This window comes from Heliangelus exortis, chromosome 1, assembly GCF_036169615.1.
Source record: "Heliangelus exortis chromosome 1, bHelExo1.hap1, whole genome shotgun sequence".
NCBI lineage: Eukaryota > Metazoa > Chordata > Aves > Apodiformes > Trochilidae > Heliangelus > Heliangelus exortis.
Window position 1 is genome coordinate 74,346,618 of NC_092422.1, and position 21,371 is coordinate 74,367,988.

Sequence of the window (21,371 nt, forward strand, 5' to 3'; positions counted from 1 at the left end):
TTAGTGCCTATTGCATTCAAGAGGCTGTTTCTATCATAGTATCTTCCTCTGATTACATTCCAGCAATACAGATTTCTGAGACAAAGAGGAGCATTGATCAAAAACTAAGCTTCTCTTTATTCATATCTTGGGGGAAAAAAAAAAAAAAAAAAAAAAAAAAAAAAAAAAAAAAAAAAAAAAAAAAAAAAAAGGCAGCTTGACTTGGGCATTTGTATTTTACAAGCTTTCCTGTTTATAAAATAATTTTAAAATTGCGAAAAATTGAGGAGCCACACCAGTGCCTGTTTCATCTGTAGCACTTCCTAAAGCAAATAAATCTATGTTACTTGTTGCTAACCTGATACAGAAGAGTATGAGGCTGCAGGAGATGTTCTGGAGATGAGTTTGGTTTGTGTGCTGTAAGGTAACAATTTATAGCAAGTGTAGCCTGTGTAATCTTTTTAATTTTGTTTAATTCAATGATCTTTAGTGCGTAGTCAAAAATAGTAACTTTAGCATTTGTTCTCTGACATTTTCTGGTCTAACATGGTGATGCTTATAAGTTTGAGAACTCTAGCTTGAATTAATGATGCTTAATATTTATCAGTACACAGATTCTTAGACTATATACTAATTTACAACAAAGAAGCCTTATTTAAGAAAAATTTCACCTGTGCTACATACACTTCTTGTTTTGTAATGTTTTTTTACTTGAATACAAATCACAGAAAATATATTTCTGGTGAGAGTAATCTTGCAATATTCCTAAATATCATCACAGTATGTAGAGGTATTAAATCAATGTCTGGTGCAGTGTTTTGTCTGCTTAATTTTGAGACTTCAAAAGAAAGCCTCTGTGTTGAAATGATGAATCTCCTTTTCATGTTTTCATAGCAGATGCTGTATTCTTACAATAATTAATTTATTTGCTAGATAAATCAGATAAATACGACTTTAGAGATGTGGAAAGACTTCAGCAAGATGATAAATGGGTTGAAAATTATCTGATTTGGCGTCATGATGTTGTGGATGATACATTAAAGATGATTGATGAAAGCTTTCGGTGGAGGAAAGACTATACGGTTAATGGTAAGCTGTATTATGTAATGGTTTTGATGGTGTATGTTCTTTTCCTATTAAACTGCAACTGACATATGTATTCCTTAAGCACCTTTTAAGGCTTTTGTAAGTACCATAGAGAGCTCAGCAAAAGCTTTTCTACTCAGTTAAAAAAAAAAAAACCAAACAAAATCCAATCAAATAAAACAAAACACAAAAATCCAACACAACCAACAAAACCCCCTAATGCTTATGTTGATCAGTACTGCCTCACTGCTTTGCTGTTTTTCCATATATCTGCTGAAAAGCTGATTAAGATGAAAGAAGGAAGACAGGTAGCTATCTCTTGTTTTGTATGTGTGCATCTGATAACAACATGGAAAAGGAAAAGGCAGCACTCAAAAAACAGGGCTCTGTTTTTGATCCTAGTAGCTCTGGTCTGACATCCTTGGTAGAATATATGTGGGCTTTGTGCTGTGTAGGTGAGCTTTATTTACAGAACTTCATAATCTGAATTAAGAGACCAGGACGAGCTGCAGATATGAGCAAAAATAAATGCAGCATTTTTTCTTAGGTGAATTATTTATTCTTATTTCTTGCTAAATATATCCCATTTTACAGCTTGAGAGGAAGAAAATGATAAAGATTTAAGATGAGCTCAATATTTGCATTAGTTTAGTAAAGGCCTTGGACAATATTTTTGCATTTTATTGCTAGATTTCTGTATTTTCAATGACTTATGTTACATTACAATGTGGTTATTGTGAATAATCTTTTATTTGACTTTGCAGATTTGACAGAATCTGTCCTTCCAAAATGGTTATTTGAAAATGGTACTCTCTTTCTGCATGGATATGATAAAGAGGGATATAAATTATGTAAGTTACAAAGAGTATAATATTCCATATTTCTGTATTGTTATTATTTTTCCCCCAGCATTTTAGTCTCCATTTTGAAAAACAAATGTTTTAAAAATAGGAAAAGGTATACATTGGCAGCTGTTTTTACTAAAAATGAGGTGAAGTTGGTAACTTTGTGTATTCTTTTGATCTCAGAAGTGGAATGAGGAAACTTTACTTGCAGTTTTTGAAAATCATCAGCCTTTATCATAATTGTAATGCAGTTTTTAACTTCCACAATGAAGTAAAAGAAGTGTAGCTTTTTTGCATTAGTCTATGGACTGAGGAAATTACACAGTTGTTTCATGACAATGTCTAAGTCAGGTAAATAATGATTTCTGATTTTGTCACAGAAACATAATTAATGTCTTAACTTTCTGTGGCCTAAGTGTTTTTTTCTGTGAATATTAATTGCATCAGAATATCTGAGTTGAAATTGTGTCTTGTTAGTCAACATGTGAGAAATGTGTTCCTTGGGCTACAGGCTCCATTCCCATTCTGTTACGTAAAATAGGCATTTTAAAGCGTATAAAGAAGTTATGTAAGAATTATTGATTACTTTCACTGGAGTCCTGTGTCTGAATAGGAGTATCTTTTTGGCATTCTGAATTTACAGCATCTAGTTAATATGCTGTGGTTGTTTGGGTTTTTTTTTTAGACAAAAAAAAAAAAGTTTGTTTCTTTACATTTAAGAGCCTCCTGTATAGGTATTTGATTATTTTCTGTTAATTTGGATCTGTTTCGATTTTTGTGTGTGTTTTTTTACCTTTCTTCTCTCAAGTTTGGTTCAAAGTGAAGCATCATGTAAAAGATCCCAAACAGCAACTTGACAAAAAGAAACTGGTAGCTTTTTGGTTAGAACATTATGCCAAGAGAGATCATGGAAAGCCCTTAACAGTGGTATTTGACATGGCCGAAACTGGAATCAGTCATATTGTAAGTATTGCTGTGTTTTTCTGCTTGCTCTCTGAATTACTTAACCTGTGTCCTTAGAAAAGGGAAGTCCCTCTGCATTTTTTGATAACTAAATAACAGTTTCTCAAGTCAGTGGTATGTAGGGCTTCCTCCTAATGACATCAGCAGTTTCCAAAATAGTTTGTTACATTAAAGTTTAAGTCTTGTATAGCACACTGAAATCTTGCTTTTAGTTTCACTTTCACTAAAGCTGTCACAAAGCACACAAGTATCTTTTACATGATCCCTGGAATTTCAGTCTCTGAAGACATTCCATATTTGCTTTTGCTTCAGTGATTTTTGCACTTTATCTGAACCTGTTGTAACTTGGCATTCATACGCCTGAGTTTCTTTGAAGGGTGCTAAACTATACTGTGTTTGTAGTAGCATCAGCACTGTAGAATGTAGTGTGGGGTTTCTTCTAGTCTGCCTGAGCTAGAACCACAGAATTGTCATGGTTGGAAAAGACCTCTAAGATCAGACTCCCACTGTCAACTCAGGTAAACCCACCATGTTCACTGGAGTATGTCCACATCTATACATTTATTTAATACCTCCAGGAATGGTCACTCCACTACTTCCGTGGGCAGCCCATTCCAGTGCCTGACTACTCTTTCATTATAGAAACTCTTCCTAATACCTAGTCTGAACCTCCTCTGGCACAACTTCAGGCTATTTCTTCTAGTCCTGTTGTTATTTACTTGGGGGAAAAGGCCAACCCTCATCTGACCACAACCTCTTCTCAGGCAATTGTAAATAGCAATAATGTCTCCTCTTCTCCAGACTAAATAGTCCCAGTTCCCTCAGATGCTTCTCACAGGACTGGTGCTTGGACGAGCTCCAAGCAACTCCATATCCTTCTTGTAATGAGGTGCCCAGAACTGAATGCAGTACTCAAGATGCAGCTGCACCAGTGTTGAGTAGAGGAGGGGACAATAACTTCTGTACTTCTGCTGGCCACACTATTTCTGGTGCAAGCCAGGATGCTGTTGGCCGCCTTGGCCACCTCAGTGCACTGTTGGTTGTCAATTGAGTCAGCTGTGAGTGAACACCCCCACGTCCTTTTCCTTTTGGGCAGCTTTCCAGCCACTCTTCCCCAAGCCTGTTGTGTTTATGGGGTTGTTGTGACTGAAATATGGCACTTGGCCTTGTTAAACCTCATGCTGTTGGCCTCAGCCCATCTATCCTGCCTGACCAGGTCCCTTTGCAGATCCTTCCTACCCTCAGGTAGACCAACACTCCCACCCAGTTTGGTGTCATCTGCAAACTTACTGAGGTGACCACATCTAGATCGTTGATGAAGATACAGAACAGGACCAGACCCAAAGCTGAGTCCTGGAGGACACCACTGGTGACCAGTTACCAACTGGATTTAACTGTTCAGCAACACTCTTTGGGCTTGGATGTACAGCCAACTTTACTAAGTCCAGATAGACAACATTCACAGCCTTCCCTTCCTCCACTAGACAGGTTACCTGGTCATAGAATGAGAGACCAGGTTGGTCAAGCAGGACCTGCCTTTCCTGAACCCATGCTGGCTGGGCCTGATCCCCTTGGCTGTCCTGCACTTGCCATGTGAGCATGATAGATAAAACTCTCTAATTTTTCCTGGTGCCCAGGTCAGACTGACAGACCTGGATTTCCTCAGATCCTCCTTCTGGCCCTTCTTTTAGATAGGTGTCACGTTGGCAAGCCTCCAGTCATCTGAGACCTCCTTTGTTAACCAAAACTGTTGGGAGATGATGGAGAGAGGCTTGGCAAGCTCCTCTGCCAGCTCCCTCAATACTCACAGGAATATTCAGCTCAGTGTGGTATTTTTGATTTTGATGCAGAAATGCTTTTGTCTGTTTTAGGAGGTAAACAAGTGCCTTAGTACATACTTCTTGTAAGCAGTTGTTCTGAGATTAGATATTTCAATCTACAAAACATAGAGAAATAAATATGGATCACTTGTTAAAAGTATGTACTTCAGTAAACTTGAGATAGGAATACGAGTGGACATGAGCAAAAGATCTGTGTTCTATGTGTCAGCATTTCTATGGGGATCAAAGTGGTAAACTTCTCTGTGTGGAGTTATTTTTTAAATATATTACACCCAAAGACAGAATCATCATCTGCATGCTGTGGGTTTTCTTTTTTGCAGTTCTTTTTCACTTCCTTTGCTTTGAGTTGGAATTTCAAACCCAGTACTTTCTTCCCTGACTGACTGGTTGCAGACTGTCATCCGGACATTTACATTAAGTCTTTAAATTCACTGGACCTGTTTGTGGTGTTTTTATTATCAGTTTTAGGTCTGAGATTCAGCATCAATTTGTATACAGCTTTACCTAGAGTTGTTGTTAATAAGAGTCTGAATTATACACTATTTCTTCCAGAAGAACTTGTTCTGGTTAATGGCAGCTTTAACTGTTGGTTTAGGTCCTTTTCTGCAATTTGGACATAAAAATGTGTTCTTAAAGCTTACATAAATTTAGGAGTGAATGTTTGTTGTATCTCTTAGGTGTGGCTTTCTATCTATTAGTGTCTCTACAAGGAGAGCATAACTCCATATTCATAGTTTGCTTACAGACATCTTTAAGATTTGCATCTATGCTTTGCTCTGTAGACATTTAGAAGGTAAGAATAGTATCTTTAGCAGAAGCATTTACTGGTTCTCAACTTAGACAACCTAAAATCAGGACTCGCTTTCAAGAGCAGAATCTAAGCTGATTTAGATTGCAAGATGAAGGTCTTGCCTATGATTACATGTTGATAGATTCAATCTAGTAACTAAAAATCTCCTACATTTTAAATTTTAAAATCTTATTTCTGTAGAATATTGATTTTTTTTGTTTGCTTGTTTGTTTGTTTTGGGTTTTTTGTTTATTTGTTTTGTTTGTTTCAAAATGCCATGCTGTCCTGTTACAGTACTGACTGAAACTTGTATCTTATTCTTTCTTTTTTTGTTGGTATGGCAGGAATGAATTTAAATATGAACACTCAAAAAAAAAGCTTTCTTTTTGCCTTTTTCAGGTGGGATGGTTAATGTTGCATTTCTTTTGACAAATAAATATGGTTTAATTTGCAAGGTGCTCTTGTCTGTACTCCTAAAGATAATACTGGAGCCATGGTTTTCTATAATAAGAATAAAGGCTTGTAATTTCCTTAATGTGAAAAAGTAACTCAGTTTGGGTTTTGTGGGAGATGTTCTGAAGCAACTTTTTCCTGTATCTGAGAGTTCCAGAGACAATCTTGGCAAGCACTGTCCATAAGTGTCCTGTTGTACAGTCTTGCTTTGTAGTCAGTGCATTTATCACAGAATAGGAATATTTTTTTTAATGCCAGTTTCTGAAGGATTGTCTTTGTGAAGCCACATGATGTATTTGATAAGTTCTGTCCTAAAAGAGGTTGGATTTCTGATTTCTTATCACTGGTATGCAGCCAGGTAATTCTGATTAGTTCATGCATTATGCTACTTCAGGTAACTAGAACTGATGCAGTTATTGAATGGTCTGCTGCCATCTGTGCTTCTGAGCCTTTGTCAAAATAATGCAGCAGTCCCCATAATACAGGATAGTGCTGGTTTTGGACAGGCAATGGTATACAGAGCAGCATCCTTGTTAATACACAAGAGATTCTAATCATTGCTTGGAAATCTATCACTGTTTATTAAATGAAAGATACAGAATTTGGTATAAGCTCCAGCTACTTGGGATAAATGCTTCTGTTAAAGGCTACCTTCTGCCTGTAAATATACCAAGCTTTCAATTAGGTTCTAATTACTGAAACTGCTAATAAAGCTTACAGGTTGTGGGTAATCTTCTTACACGGGATGTTGTGGTTTTCTCTCTGTGTGCATATGTTGTAATAGTGTGTTCACATTGCTCTAAAAGCCTGGTCCCTATAGTATTTTTGCTGTTATGATAGGCTTTGGATCCTTTATCAGCAGTATATTTGGTATTGTTTTTGAAAGTAGTACTACTGGTTACTTCTGGTAAAAGTAATGGGGAAAATATGAGAATTCGTATCAGGCTTCCCACTTACCAAAGTGGGAAGTACCCTATTGAGGTCAGGTATCTCTTACTTTATTACCTATACCTATTTCAGAAAGTGACTTTTTTCCCTTTGTTGTGTAATCAGTTTTCTTACACCTGGATCTTGGAATAGAGACCAGGTTGTACAGTTTTTCTGCTGCTGCTCATTGGATGGAAACACCTGAAAATGGGTGTTGTGCAACTTTTCTAAGTGCTGCCTTTCCCAAAATTTCTCTACATACCACAAGCTAATGCTAAAACTAAAAGTAAACTTGAAATAAAAATTTGGGTGGTTTTTTGTGTGTTTGTGTGGGGTTTTTTCTTTTTATTGTTGTGTTTTTTTTTTCTTGTCCTGGAAGATTTTGACAACAATAGTGCATTGAATAATATGTAAGATAAGTTACTCAAGTGCTCTCCCTTGGAAGGCTTTAAAATAGTCTGTCAAGCTTCTCTATGTGTTTTTTTTTTTTTTTCTGTATCTTTCCCATACAGCTTAATTCTTAGTCCTCAGCAATAGTTTAGATGCCTCACTTACTGACTTGTTAATAGGTCTTACTTTTTTTTTTCCATCATAATGCAAAGTTTGACTCAATTCTGCAGCATTTTATGCCATCCTTTTAAGTTCAGTTTGAATGCTGTTATTAGTATGTGTGAACTTTGAATATAGATGATTACAATATGGTAAGTATCTTGTGCTATTTCATAAATGCTTTAGCTTAACTGAGCTTGCATTTTTAATGCTTTTATTTCCATTCCATTTACTCTCTCCTTTTATTTTAGGACTTGGATTTTGTTCGGTTTATTGTCAACTGTTTTACAGATTATTACCCAAACTTCCTCAGTAAGTATTGTTTATCACATCTTAAGCACTGCAGATTTGTGCAAAATAGCATTTCATAGTGTTATGGATGATGGGGGAGAAGTTAAGTGTTTTTGCATGTACTTCATGTGGCTTGAAGAAATAAGTGAGGCAGCCTTGTCTTCAGAAATTTGTAGCTGGACCATAAGACATGTTCAGGTTTTACATACAGCATAGCTACATGGAACACCTGAACATTATAGATTATAATATTTTGTGCTCATAAAAGTCAGAAGAGCAAATTCTACATTTGTCAAAAATTAAGTGGCCTTTCATGAAATAAGAATCTAAGACATTTTCATAGATGAAAAATTGATATGAGCACCTAGTAGAACTGAATTGACCTGTTCTTTTCATTTGCTCTTTGTTACTTGTTATAAAATTTGCAAACTTGCCTGACAGTTTGTATTCTTTAGGAGTCCTCAGGGGAGTATTTCCAGATACACACCTGGAAAAACTTGCATGTTTGTCTGCTATTTTTTTTTACAGATAGGGGAACAATGAATAGGTTTTTTTGCCAGGTTAACTTAAGTGACTTAAAAATTTATGATGAAAATGTGTCTTTAAACTGATTATTAGATTTCAACTTGACTGAAGTTCAAAACTTTGGTCAAATATCAAACTTAAAACAAGTTAAACATTGTATTTTTTGCTTATTAACACTAAAGAGAAATTTTAGGACATTCTCAGTCAAAGCACTAACTTTTCAGACTTCTCTGCTAAAACAAAGAAAGCTTGGGGAAATGCAGATTTACAAAGACTCTTGCAATTTCCTTCCTTGGGAAGAAGAGGTACTGAATCTTCTGTTAAACTTTTCCATTCAATAGTTGCTATGCTAGGTCAGGTTGAGATCTTACCTTTCACTGCTGTATTTTGGGGAGTACTTCTTAATAACAGTATGTCAGAAAAGTGGTATCCCAGAGAAGTACATAAATACTGTATAACTTATAATTTTAGTAACTGTTTTGCAAGTGAACAATTAATGTCTTTATATAGTAAAAGAAATTGGTTTATACATGCAAAAAACCCAGAACTGTTTCTACAAGGAAGTGAAAATGAGGTTCTAAAAATGATTATACATTTTTATATGACTTTTATTGTGCCTTCTCTTAAACAGAGAAATATGTAGCACTTGGTATTCAGTCTACTTCCTCTTTTTGTCTTTCTTTTTTAGCAAAGATAGTGATATTTGAAATGCCATGGATAATGAATGGTGAGTTGTTTGGTTTTGGCAATCTTTCGTTGGTTTGTGGTTTTTTAGGTAACTTTTTTAGATTAGAACATTAATAGGAAGCATTTTTCTGCTCTGTGGAGTTACAGCTGAATGGTGGAATTTTTTAAACATGTATCTTTAAATCTATCAGATTGTAGGTTGCATACTTTTTGTTTTTCCTTCTACCATTGTATTTTGTATTCATTCTGTTGTCTTTAAAGCTTGGGAGAGTTTGATAGTCTTTTCCTTGAATGTTTGCTTCCAGCTGTAATCCTTTCAAAACTAGATCAGTTAATACTTTAGGAATACCATCATCAAAAAAATTGATACTTAAACCAGCAAAAACCTACAATGAAAGATAGATGCCTGGCACTGGACTCTTGATTTTTACACATTGTGATATTTGTACTTCAATAATTATCTTCAGTTATAATGTAGTGGATGAATGTGTTATTTCTATGTTTTATCAAAATGAATGTGTATTTTTATGCTGGCTTTATATTTTTCCGTATATTCATGTTTTACCATCACCAAAATAACTATGGTGTTTGAAAATATTCTCTTATTCTAAGTGTCTTTCAAAGCAGAAAACCATTTTCCATTAGGAAGGTTCTGTACATAACTTTCCTTCACTCAGATTTGGAAATAGAATTGCTTTTGCCGCTTTAGTACTTTCTGCTCTAAATTTCAAGACAGCAAAGTTGTCAATAGTTAAATCAAAGTTACTGTTTCCATGAAAGCCTGTGGTCTGTCTGCAGTCATAGAAAAGTGTATACCAATAAAACATTTTTTTCTGTAAATAGCACTCTTTTTTCCCTTGCACTATATATAACCCCATCATAAGAGAGACTTTCAGAGCAGGTCCTGCCATATCTTATGGGATGTAGCTCACTTGTGTTTTGTAAGGTCTACCAATACACTGCTGGAAAAACCTTCATGACAAATTATGTATGACTCTTGTTTTGGTTTTTTTTTTTAAGCTGCTTTTAAAATTGTGAAGGGTTGGCTTGGCCCAGATGCAATAAGCATGTTAAAGTTCACAAACAAGAATGATGTACAGGAGTACATCAGTGGAGAGTATCTGCCACCTCACATGGGGGGAACTGTAAGTATATTAACATTTCACAGTCCTTTTGTGATAGATTGAGAGCACCTATATAAATTACATATGTGGGATTTAGAGTCGTCTTCATAGATGTGAAATTTCTTGATGGGCTTGAGAATTGGCACTTGATAGATGTGAAATGTGTACAATAATTTGTAATTTGTAAATCACAGTAATATAAAAAGCATTAACTTCATGAAAATTTGTTATCTGGCAGTACAGAAATATAGAAATAAGTCCAGAAATACATATTTTTAAAATAATTTATTCACTTCCAAGTCATAAGAAACCACCTGATTTTTCAAAACTTAGTTCTTTTTTAGGTGTCATTCTTACTTTATTTATTTTAATGCAGTAACCCACTGTAGAGGAGTTTTTACCTGTTCTTTTCTATTTTAACTTTTTTCCTGAAGTATTTTTGGAATTGTAGCAGTAAAATATGAAGAAAAGGAAGTCTCTGCTTCAGCAACAGTAGAAGGTGACATGTTCTTTTGTATATAGACTCAAGGTAGAGGTCTGGTAGCCAAAATATATGCAAGTTTTTTAGGGAGCATGAAGACTTAAGTTACCTTGTTTTTTATTGACGTTAAAGTAGCAGCCTTTAAGAAGTGCTTTTGTGTGAGACCCTTGCAGAGAACACCATATTCTCTTTTTTCCATAGAAAATTGCTGTCCAAACTTGCCAATCTCGTATAAGAACTTTCTAATAGTAAAAGCTGATATTGTTGACTTTCAGGAGTGTGGACATTGAGGAAAGGGCTGAAAATGTCTTAAGTGGCTTCAGTAAGGATTTAAGTGGGCTTTAGTTTTACATCAAAGCTAGTTTCATATTTTAAAAAAGACTTGTGGTTTTGCTAAATATCCTCCTGAAGTGTCTGGTTGAGCACACAGTCTCAGTGTTAGCCTTTATCCTGCCTTGGTTTTGTAAGGTCTTGTTGCCAGTTAATAATTGTTGACGAGGCTGGCTCTGTGTTGCCCAGCTTCTAAGAACATTAATGAGATGGAATCACAGAGGCCTTACCATTTTGTCTGTGATAGTCAGTTGGAGTGGCAGAAGTAAATTAATGGAATACAAGTACACTTGCTTGACAGGGATGCCAAGTGGGCTGACAATTTCAGAATAAAGGCTGTAAATGCATGTTAAAAGTCCTCGATTTTTGAACCAGCAGATATTTTGTCTTAACTATTAATTCTTTGGTATTTAGCCATTGTTCAGTGTTTTGAACTCCTAATCTCAGAATTGTCATCATCTGGGAGCTTTGTTAGCAAATACTCAGGCTTTCAAATCATGCTCCAGATCTTCCTTCCAAAGATTTATTTCTTCAGTGCATATAGTTAAGCAGGATTTTGCATTTCTCTGACAGCAAGGACTCTTTCAGTGGGCGGATAATTTACTGACCTTTTCTCAGAACGTAATTTCTCTTTGTATGGTTAACCTTGGGTCCTCTTGAGGCAAGTAGAGTCTCTGAGATGGGTGCATTCACCAGTATTCGTATTGTCAGACCTGATCTGACTTGCACTACTTAACTCCATCCACTCTTTTCTGAAGCATTATTATTTTTTTGCCACCTTTCAGTTCTTTTTCTGTTGCCTTTGATTTCCACACATTTAGGAACAGATCATCATATTCCCAACTAGCATAGTGCAGGTGACGAGCACATCATGTCTGTTCATCATTTGTACTCAATACAGTAGCCAGAAATAGACTCTCACCCTCTTTCTGTTGTGTGCCCATTAGAATCCTTCTTGGAAGAGCTAGGTCTTTCCAGACATAAGCAACTAGTGGAGAAGGATCATTTGCCTAATTACTCTGGGGAGATAAAGAGGATGTACGTGCAGTATAATCTATGTATCCAAGAAAAATGTTAGACTGCTTTTGGAATTGACAAAAAATCCATTGTGGAAATAAAATTAGAAATGTTGAACTTAAAGTCAGTGATTACTTTGCTTAATCAAGGGAACCATTCTGTATCTCCAGTGGAAGCCTTCAAGTTTCAATATCTCAGTGCAGTTAACATTAAGTAGATTTTGTTTTCAATGTGGCTCAGGGTCATTCAAAGGGTGAATCTGAGGCTGTCCTTAGTATGCAAATCCTTCAATCAACTGTAAGCCACCTTTAAAAGGTGAACAATAACCTGCTTGGTTCTGGACAACTTTGTGGAAAAAGGTATCTGCAGAGGATGAAAAGCATTACTATTAATTATGGAAAACAGAAGCTTGGATTTTGCAGGACTTTGGAGTATAAACTTAAGTTCCATTCAAGTCCTTATCAGTGCCTGTTGGCTCTGTCTATTAATCTGCTAATCAATCTGCTAATTAAACTGCTACTCAAGATGTACCTGGCTTTGAGTTGTTCTTGTTTGTATTGCACAGATGTGTCTCTCTCTCCGTAACAGATTTGTCTTGACAGCTTGTTGGAATTGCTCAACAAAATAGAGAGCAAGCTAATAATAAGCAGTTTGGGTGCTCAAAAGCCACTCAGTAATAATTATCATTTAGTAAGAAGTGTATAGTGGGTTCCTTGTGTTGTATCTCACATTCTACCAGTTTTAGTTATTTTTATTAATGGTGCCATAGTCCAATTCTTAAAGCATACATGTTTCTGGCTGACAAGGGAGATTTGTTGCCTCTTCTTTAATGCATTGTGCAAGATTTGTGTACATACAGTGAGCACATTGATGTAAGACATCTACATATAGTAGGGGTTTTGTTTGTGTATTTGCCCAGTTTTCCTTTGTCAGAGATAAGCAATTCATCCTCATTAAATCCAAAGATGGTCTCCATTATTACCAGTATCAATGTGTGCAACTAGAATTCTGTGCTCTTCACCTGCATATCTGAGTTGATGGCTCACAGGTTTTTTTTCTTGGCAGGACCTTTCGTAGATCAGTGGCCTAAAAGACATCACTAGACATTTTGCATGTGATCTTATGGCCACTGTGTACCTGTGATGTTAGAAAATATCACTATCATGATTAAGATACCTCTACCACAGTTGCCAAACATGAAGTCTCTACATCTGCTATAAAAGAGAGAACAGTTAGCCTAGAGAATTAATGTATCAAGCACTGAATAAATCTTTCCTTTTACATGTCTGAGGTTTTCATCCTGTTAGTAGGTAAGGCTGTGCCACAGAGACTGATTGACTGTGATGGGGAGGTGTGGGACATCAGATTTTCTCAGTGAGGAGATGCTGTTCAGCTGCTAAAGCTTATCCAGTGTTGTGGATTTATGTGGCCAAAGGAAATGTGCTGCAATATTAGCCCTTTATTAATGTCAGTTTGTCATGTGCCCTTCTTTATATGCTGGAAGGGAGAGTGAGAAGGCTTTTTATATGTTTGGCTGTGGGTAAGCTGGCTATTTCTGCCTTGTATTTGCAAATGAAGGATGTCAGTATTACCTAAGTGTACTGTAATGTTTTTAAGTCAGGAGTCTTTTCTTCTAATAGTGAATTAGTCTGTTACTTGATACTGAAAGCTCATCTTTTAGGCCCTTAAGAGGATATTGCTTGAGCCAGTGGATGCCTGTTTGATTCACCTAAAGATCTGTGGCTTGCTTCACCCTGAAGAAAGATTTAGGCCTTGAGTATGGATTAACAGGAAGTATACTAGCTTGTTTGAGATTTCTTTGAATGTCCCCACCATCTAATGTTTTCTTTTTTTTTTTTTTCTTTCACTCCCTAGCATCACATTATTCTTTTAGTTTAAGAAAACATAGATTCTTATAGAGAGTGCTCTTGGAACAAGTTTAACTCCCTGCTGATAGCATGGCTCAAGTCTGCCTCATAGGAGTCAAAGCTGCGTTGCTGTCCTCCTCTGCTGGAAACGCCCATGAACTAATTCAGTTTGCTTGGGCTTTAAAACTGTTTGAAAATGCAGTAGAAACAGAGACCCCTGTTCCTAACATTAGATGTAATAAAGCTATTTTGAGAATGAATATTTCTAGTTAGCAAAAAATTTTTTTACTGAACTTCCAATAGGAATGATATCTGTACTTTAAAAGCATTGAAAACTTCAAATAGGCTGCTTTTGCATTACTTAGGTGTCTCTCAGATTGATTTGGCATTCCAAATGCAGGTCTGAATTGCAGGATATGTTAAAGATCCACAAACTAGGTTAAAATTGAGGGATCGTTTGGGATTGTCTTGTGGATTTGTTTTTCTTTGTTTTTTAAACTAGCTATTCTGAAACCGGAATACAAAGAATAACGTTTTTCATCACTTTCAGAACATTCTTAAGAAATACCTGTAGCTATCTGGCTGTGGCTAAATAGCACTTCCTAAGAGCAAAGTATTAGGACACTAAATGCTGAATGTTGATAGACCAGATTCTACAGTTCTGTGACTATAAGTAACAGCAGTAGTTACAATTTAGTGGCTTCATTGGGTGACTATTTTTCTATTAATTATGATAAAATAAAAAATTGAGTATCAGCTCAAAATGGTATATGAACATATGAGTCACATGAAACAAAGTATATGTATAGTATTTTCATTTTTTTAAAAATTGAGAATGCATTTCTCTGCCTCCTAATTAACTGGTCCTTAAAAAAATCTCCATATGTTTTAGGACTCATTCAAGTACAGTTACCCTCCATTGGTTGATGATGATTTTCAAACTCCATTATGTGAAAATGGGCCCATTACTAGTGAAGATGAGCATGAAAGTAAAGAAGAGATAGATGCTGACACTAAGGAGGCTGGGGAGCTGAATGAAGAACAAAACCTTAATCAGAAAAAGGTATCTAACTCTAAGATAAGTTGAGGCAAAAGTAGTTAAATGATTAAAGTGAGACAGAAGACATATACTTGTTTCTTGTCAGCCTTTTACTTTTGTGTTGATTTTTAATTTGTTTAAATTTTTTTTCTCCCCTCCAGTTTGACAAAAGAACACAGTAAAACTGAAGATCATACTTGCAGTTTCAACCTTGCTTTTTAGTCTGTTAAGACCAGTTTCATGCTTCTGAATAAGTAAAATGTGTACCAAATATTGCTATTCAGTATCTTGATGGAATATAATGAATAAGTGAAAGTTCAGGTTCCTATGTTTTGTTTACAAAAGCTACATCTTTCTAGTTGGTTTGTTTTTAATCTTGGGATATCCAGTGTTGTACATCATAAGCATCTGAGAAAACTAATATATTTTACGTCAGTAAGCACATGAGAAGATGTTAACAGCTGAGTATCTTTACTTTACTGGATATTAATTTGTTACCTTAAATTACTGATAAAAATCTCAATTTACAAGAGTGTTCATTTAGTCTCAAGAGAAATCGTATCCCTAATCCATCAATCTTGTTTTACAACATAATCTTTCTGCCATGGTATTTAGCCAAAAATATTTGTTTTACACAAATTCATATGAAGTATATTTAAGAATATGAAGTGATAGTCAATGGGGATGTCACTGAAAATAGCAGGAAAAATCTGAAATTCACCACCTCAGTGCCGTGCTTAATTTTGGAATATGAATTGTAAAACTTCTGATTAACGGATTAGAATATTACACTTTGTTTCATTGACTGTTTTAATCTTTTGTCAGAATAATTTGAAATATACATCTCACTTCACATAGTTCAGCTGTTCTTTGCAACTTGGCCAGCTATTCAGAAAGAGATAATTCCACTGACCTTAAGGTCTAAAGGAAGCATTACTTAACCATGGTGACTTCCGGACCATTAGACTCAGTAGCTTGTTTGGGTTGTAGCACATCTTCCAAGCTCTGATTTCAGGTATGGGAATGTGGACAACTCCTGTTCAGTGTGAGTTGGCTTTGGTGCTTAATATCCTCAGTGTTTGTTTGGTTTTTAATTTGCTTGGCTGACTTTAACTTTCTACGTGTGGTATTTTTTTTTACTTTTTCTTCATTCTTAAAAATAATGATTTGGTTTATGGTATTTTCTCTCTTATTAAGCTGTAATGCAATAATTTTCAATGAGCTAAAATGGCTTTTATACTCATCATGTATCAATTAGTGTCAAGGCACACTTAAGGCCTTACTTTTAACATACTTAAAATTTCAGGCCATATCTTGTTGTTGGTATTGTTTCTGTAAAAAGTAAAAAAAAAATGTTTCAACTCATTATTCTTCTGAGGAACAATACTTGCTATTTTTCCCATGATACATACACCATTTTATTTTGCCAATTTATTGTTAGGTCCTTTTTCAAAATGGGTTATTCTGAAGTACTTGCTCACTGTCTCAGAATGGTTGGCACTTCTTAATTTTAAGCTAATTATTTTTGCTTGACTGTGTCTAAATATATTCAAGTATCTTTTTTATTACAGCCAGCATCCAAACTGACTGCTATCAAGTAATCTGTGATATATTATTGTCTTTATTTACTGCACTTCCTCTCTTTATATGCAGACTCTTATCATTACTAAGAGTTCATCTGATATTTATGCCTCCTCCCATGCCACAGAAGTGCCTATTTCTTTCCATAGAGTAGAGAAAGCCATGAATTATAAACTTGTTTAATAAGTGATTGTCCTGCTCCACCTTTGTATACTATTGTCATATTTGTTCTGGTAATTTTAATTAGGCTCGTGGAGAATAAAGTCCAACACGTAAATAGCTAATTTACACACTCAGGCTTTACTATAACCAATTAACAAAAGGGAATCAAATTGCTGTGTGCTTTTTTATAAAGCTATTTGCTATACAGTTTCGTATTCCTCTCAGTCTCATACTTCAGATTTATATAAGCTGAATTATCTTTCTGTCTTCTCTCTAAATGGAATAAAAACAAGGCTAAGCAAACTCTTCAGCCAGCTGATAACACTAATTCTTTCGGTTTTCTGTATAAATTTTTTTTGTTTTTGTAAGATGTCCAGCCTGCTGGCATTTTCTTAATGTAACAGAGGAAAACCCTCAGAACCCATGGTGTCTGCAGTTTTGGATGCACTAATTCAATCAGCATTTTCTTTTAAGTTCTCCAGTTCTTTAGATTTCCATCTAAAGGGAGCTGAAGATATGCTTAGCAACTCTGAAATACAATAAAGTGGAATTCTTGTTGCATTTACTGTGTGGTGTTGTGGTGACTGCATTGGGGTGTCTGTTTTAATCAAAAAGTTTTGCAGTGGAAGAATAACATCAGTGCTTTATAATCATTAATATTTGAAGTACTATAATTTAATGTGTCTGTAGTTTTCAAAAATAACCAGTCCAGGTTATTTATACTTCCATCAGGAAAATACATGAAAAAATAAAAGCAGGAGTTTTTTATACATGCCTCATATATTTTGTAACATCTATGACAATTTTATTTAGTGGACTTCAAGCAGCTTCAGGGAATGAGTACATACTAAGTTTGCTCGGTAATGTACAAATTGTTGAAATAAGCCTCCTCGTGTTCTTTAAAATACCTGCATGATTCTGATATGTATGTGACCCAGGTTTCTAGTTAATCATTATAACTGTCATTTTTACTCAGATGAATTCTGTAGAACAAAATTCCAAATCAGAAGAAACTGACAAAACAGAGTTCAAACCAAAAAATTCAAAGAGAGCATTAGCCACTTTTAAAGGACCTTTATTACATATCAGGTAATAATAATTTTCTTTAATTTTTTTCATGTGCCCTGTAAACTTAAGTGTAGAAAATAAAACTAGCTGGTTTTCAAAATAAACTTTTTTGAGACTATTGGAAGAAAGTAGTTATTCTTTTAAGAATTATTTTTACAAAGCTCAAGTAACTTATTTCATGTGTTTTTAGCAAATCTTTCAGTGTCAGCATTGGCATGCTTTTTGTACTAATCAGTAGGTGTATATTTCATAGACTTGTAGAAATATTTAATGATTTCATTCATATTCAGAAATTCTTATTGGTTTTAGTTAAACCTGTGCTTGTCTGTAACAAAAGCAGGGGTTTGCACTGATTTCATTGGCTTAAGAAAAACCCAACATACAGTTATTAAAACAGTTTTCACTCTTAAATCTTGCTTAAATTCTTTTAATTGAAGGTTCTGTAAAAGTCTACACTGGTAGTTTGCACCAATTAAACTTAGTGAATGGGTCTAATTTAATTCATCTGGGACGTGCTCTGCATAAATGCCATTATCTGCTCAGAAGGTTTTCTCATACAAGATGATTGTCTCGAAGTTAATTTGCTTTTCTATTATTAAACCAGGAAAAAAAAAAAAATCAGTTAGCCAATCTATTTTTGTTTTTCTTTTCACTGCCTTTCAGGTCAAGAGGCTTGTTTAGAAATTGATTTAGATTTTAACTTCTATTTTCATTCCCAATATGCTATTAGATGAATGAAGAAAATATCTAATACGTAATTCCATAGCTGATTTTCTAAGTGCTCTACATTGGAATAAATTTGAATAATGACATGTTCATTAGCATAAAATATTTTGTATGTGTCAAATTTTCCTGATTTTGAAATCAAAATTCTTTGTAGTCCTTTATGTGCAGAAACCTCTTCTGTATAGACTTAATTTCTTTAATGCAGGACAAAGACATAGACTGAATCAGATTTATTATTTTCAGAAGAATGTTTAAAATTTTCTGTCCCCATGGCAAAATAAGCTGTGTTCTTCCATTTTCTTAGGAAAGAAAAAAGCCACCAAAAAAACCCAAATAAAACCAAAAAATCCAAACAAACAGAAAGCAACATTCCCCACCCTCCCAAAATGAACAACAACAACAAAAAACCCCAGCACAAATACCCATGTTAACTGTGCCTCTTTTTCTCTCTTAAAATATTTCAAGTTCCACCATTGGAAGAAAAGTTTTGGAGTTCATGTAAATTACATGACAGAGCAAACTTAGTCAAATATAGAGGCACTAATACTTGTCTTGTTTTCCTGGAAAATAAAATACTGATATCTGCATTGTCCTTGCTGTTTGTTGTATTTTTTTCGAGTCATCTCTTGAGAGTATGCAGTTGTTCTTCATGAATGCTCTGTAGAAGCCAGAACTAGTTTTTATTTCCCTCAAATCTCTCTCAGGATACTGAACTGTAATTTATTAAAATGGTAATACATATTGTAATTTATAGCTAGTCACAGGCACTATCTCAAAGGCTATAATTAGCCTGTATTCCTGCTGGGGGTAGCATTGCCCTCTGAAGGGAGCAGCCTAGAGCCTGAGCAGGAGGCTGAGGCACAGCAGCTCTGACACCATGAAGTTGCCAAGAACCGGCAGCCTTTCTCTTCCTCCCTCCCTCCTGCTACAGAAGATTCAGCTGGGGCTTCCTTAGACCCCCTGTAAAGATATTCCTTACCTGTCACTGCTGGGGATTTGCTGGCTCGGGTGAATAACCAGAGCTGGGTGCTTACACTCTTCTTTTTCATGTGTAGTCATATTCATTAGTCATCTGTCCCCCTGGTTTAGATTAAATTTTGCCTTGCGTACCTTAGTATGAAAAACTGGTCTTTCATTGGCCTTCCTTTTCAAGAAATCAATTTATTTTGCAAGGCAAAAAAGCAGCCCTTCACTTGCACTGTCTTCCAGAACACCAGCTCATCTTGTGGTGTTATTTCAAGACAAGAATTTCTAGTACAGGCTGAAGTGGTTACCCAGCACACATCAGAGTAGAGCCTGCCCTCCCAACAACCATGATCCACCCACCCCCAACACCATGGAAGTGCTTGATTTCACTGACAACAAGCATACAGCTGTGGCCTTTGACTCTGTTTTTTGTGTGGGTGTGGGTGGCAGTAGCCACAGCTGATGGTCAAACAAGACAGATGGGTTCTGGCAGAATATTTATTTCCATGGGTTCTTTTTATGTGGCTTGTTTTGATGCTAGTTAATGCTACCCTGTCTCATTGGAGTTTCATTTCGTAACACACGTATGAAGTAGTACAGTATTAAAGTAACCAAAATGCCTTGTGGTTACATCCCTTCCCTACTGTTGTTAGCTACTTAAGTTGAGATTTTTAGGAACAGGCAAAAAAGCTGAGAGAAGAGGGCACAGTTGCCCTGTTAATGTGTTTTAAATGGCCAGTGTCTTGCTTTCTGCCTCACTTAGCACACTTCCTTCTTCCCTGATGAAAAGAAAAAAAAAATCCTGTCACGTGAACGTGCATTGTAAAATACAGGCACCCATGTAAACACAGTTACCATTGGACTCCACTGCGAGCATGGGTTGTTCAGTCTTGCCCTTGCTGCACTATTTTTCTTCTCAAGCAACACGTTGGTTTGCTTAAGCGAGTGAAGAAAGGATTGATACTGTGAAATGAGGCCTTTTGAGGAGGAGGCCAAACTGATGGGAAATTGGTATTCCAAAAAAGAGGAAAAGGAAGATAAAATTTAATACTTTTTTGTTGTTGTTGTCTTATTTTTTTCTTTTTTTGGAAGGCTTTCTGTCAAAAGAATGTGTAGATCTTTACTACTGAATAGTATGAAAATCCTTGCTTTCTTTCAATGTCACATTGAAAGAAAGCAGTTTTCACCTGCTACTTGAGTTTCCTCTCAACTCATAGTATATGAGCATGCCCAATGTTTTGCCTAGTAGTGTTCATTTGAATGCTTATTCCCAAATTAATTGTTTAGTTTAAAACATGTAATGCACGAACCTCCTGATCTCACAAGGATATTTAAAACAAGCAAAAACTTTATTTATGCATGTGTCTCCAGAAAAATGTGAAGACTGACTCATAAGTACAAGTGAATTTAGCAATATGGTTGTAATGACTGCCAGTCAAATATCTGCCTGCTCCTTTTGTTTGTGCACTATACCTGGATAGTATATGTAGGTATAGAGTATATGACGATAGGTATATGAGATAGAAATTACTCCCACTCTGCAAGACCTGAGTCTTTAATATTAGCTTAAATTAAAATTAATGGTGCTCTACCTTAACATACCACTTAAGATGCAGTGGCTCAAATGATTGCACGTATCTGTTGGCTATTCCTGCTGTCACAGATGGTCACTCTTCTAGATGAAAGAAGTTCAGATCAGTCATCAACTGATGCAGCTAAGTCCACTTGTGGTCATGAGTCAGTGCTGAGCTTCACTACCAAATTTCTCTATTTTCTTTTCACAGCTTTTTTTTTAAAAAACAAAACAAAACACAAACACCAAAAAAAAAAAACCAAACCACAAACTGTTTGTAGTCACTGTAGCTGCAAGGTTTAAAGTATTTTATTTTCCTGTAGACAAGGGCAGGTTTTTTCTATGGTACATTGTAAATGTAATTTTAATTAGCTAATTCTTTTTAAATTTCTTATTAGCCCAGCAGAAGAACTATATTTTGGGTCCAAAGAAACTGGAGAAAGAAAATGCTTGATAGTTCTCACAAACGTCACTAAAAACATAGTGGCTTTTAAGGTAAA

The 21,371-nt window shown here is 35.5% G+C and overlaps 1 protein-coding gene across 3 annotated transcripts in view; it reads left to right on the forward strand.

Annotated features, from left to right (window-relative positions):
* Positions 1-21,371, forward strand: part of MOSPD2 (motile sperm domain containing 2) — a 34,241-nt gene that overhangs the window by 8,177 nt on the left and 4,693 nt on the right. For all 3 annotated transcript variants that reach the window (XM_071748488.1, XM_071748498.1, XM_071748505.1), the window contains 9 exons: positions 913-1,068; positions 1,830-1,916; positions 2,719-2,873; positions 7,685-7,745; positions 8,938-8,976; positions 9,957-10,081; positions 14,649-14,819; positions 17,515-17,627; positions 21,270-21,366. In XM_071748488.1, coding sequence (XP_071604589.1) covers positions 913-1,068; positions 1,830-1,916; positions 2,719-2,873; positions 7,685-7,745; positions 8,938-8,976; positions 9,957-10,081; positions 14,649-14,819; positions 17,515-17,627; positions 21,270-21,366 — 1,004 coding nt within the window. The remainder of the gene's footprint in view (positions 1-912; positions 1,069-1,829; positions 1,917-2,718; positions 2,874-7,684; positions 7,746-8,937; positions 8,977-9,956; positions 10,082-14,648; positions 14,820-17,514; positions 17,628-21,269; positions 21,367-21,371) is intronic.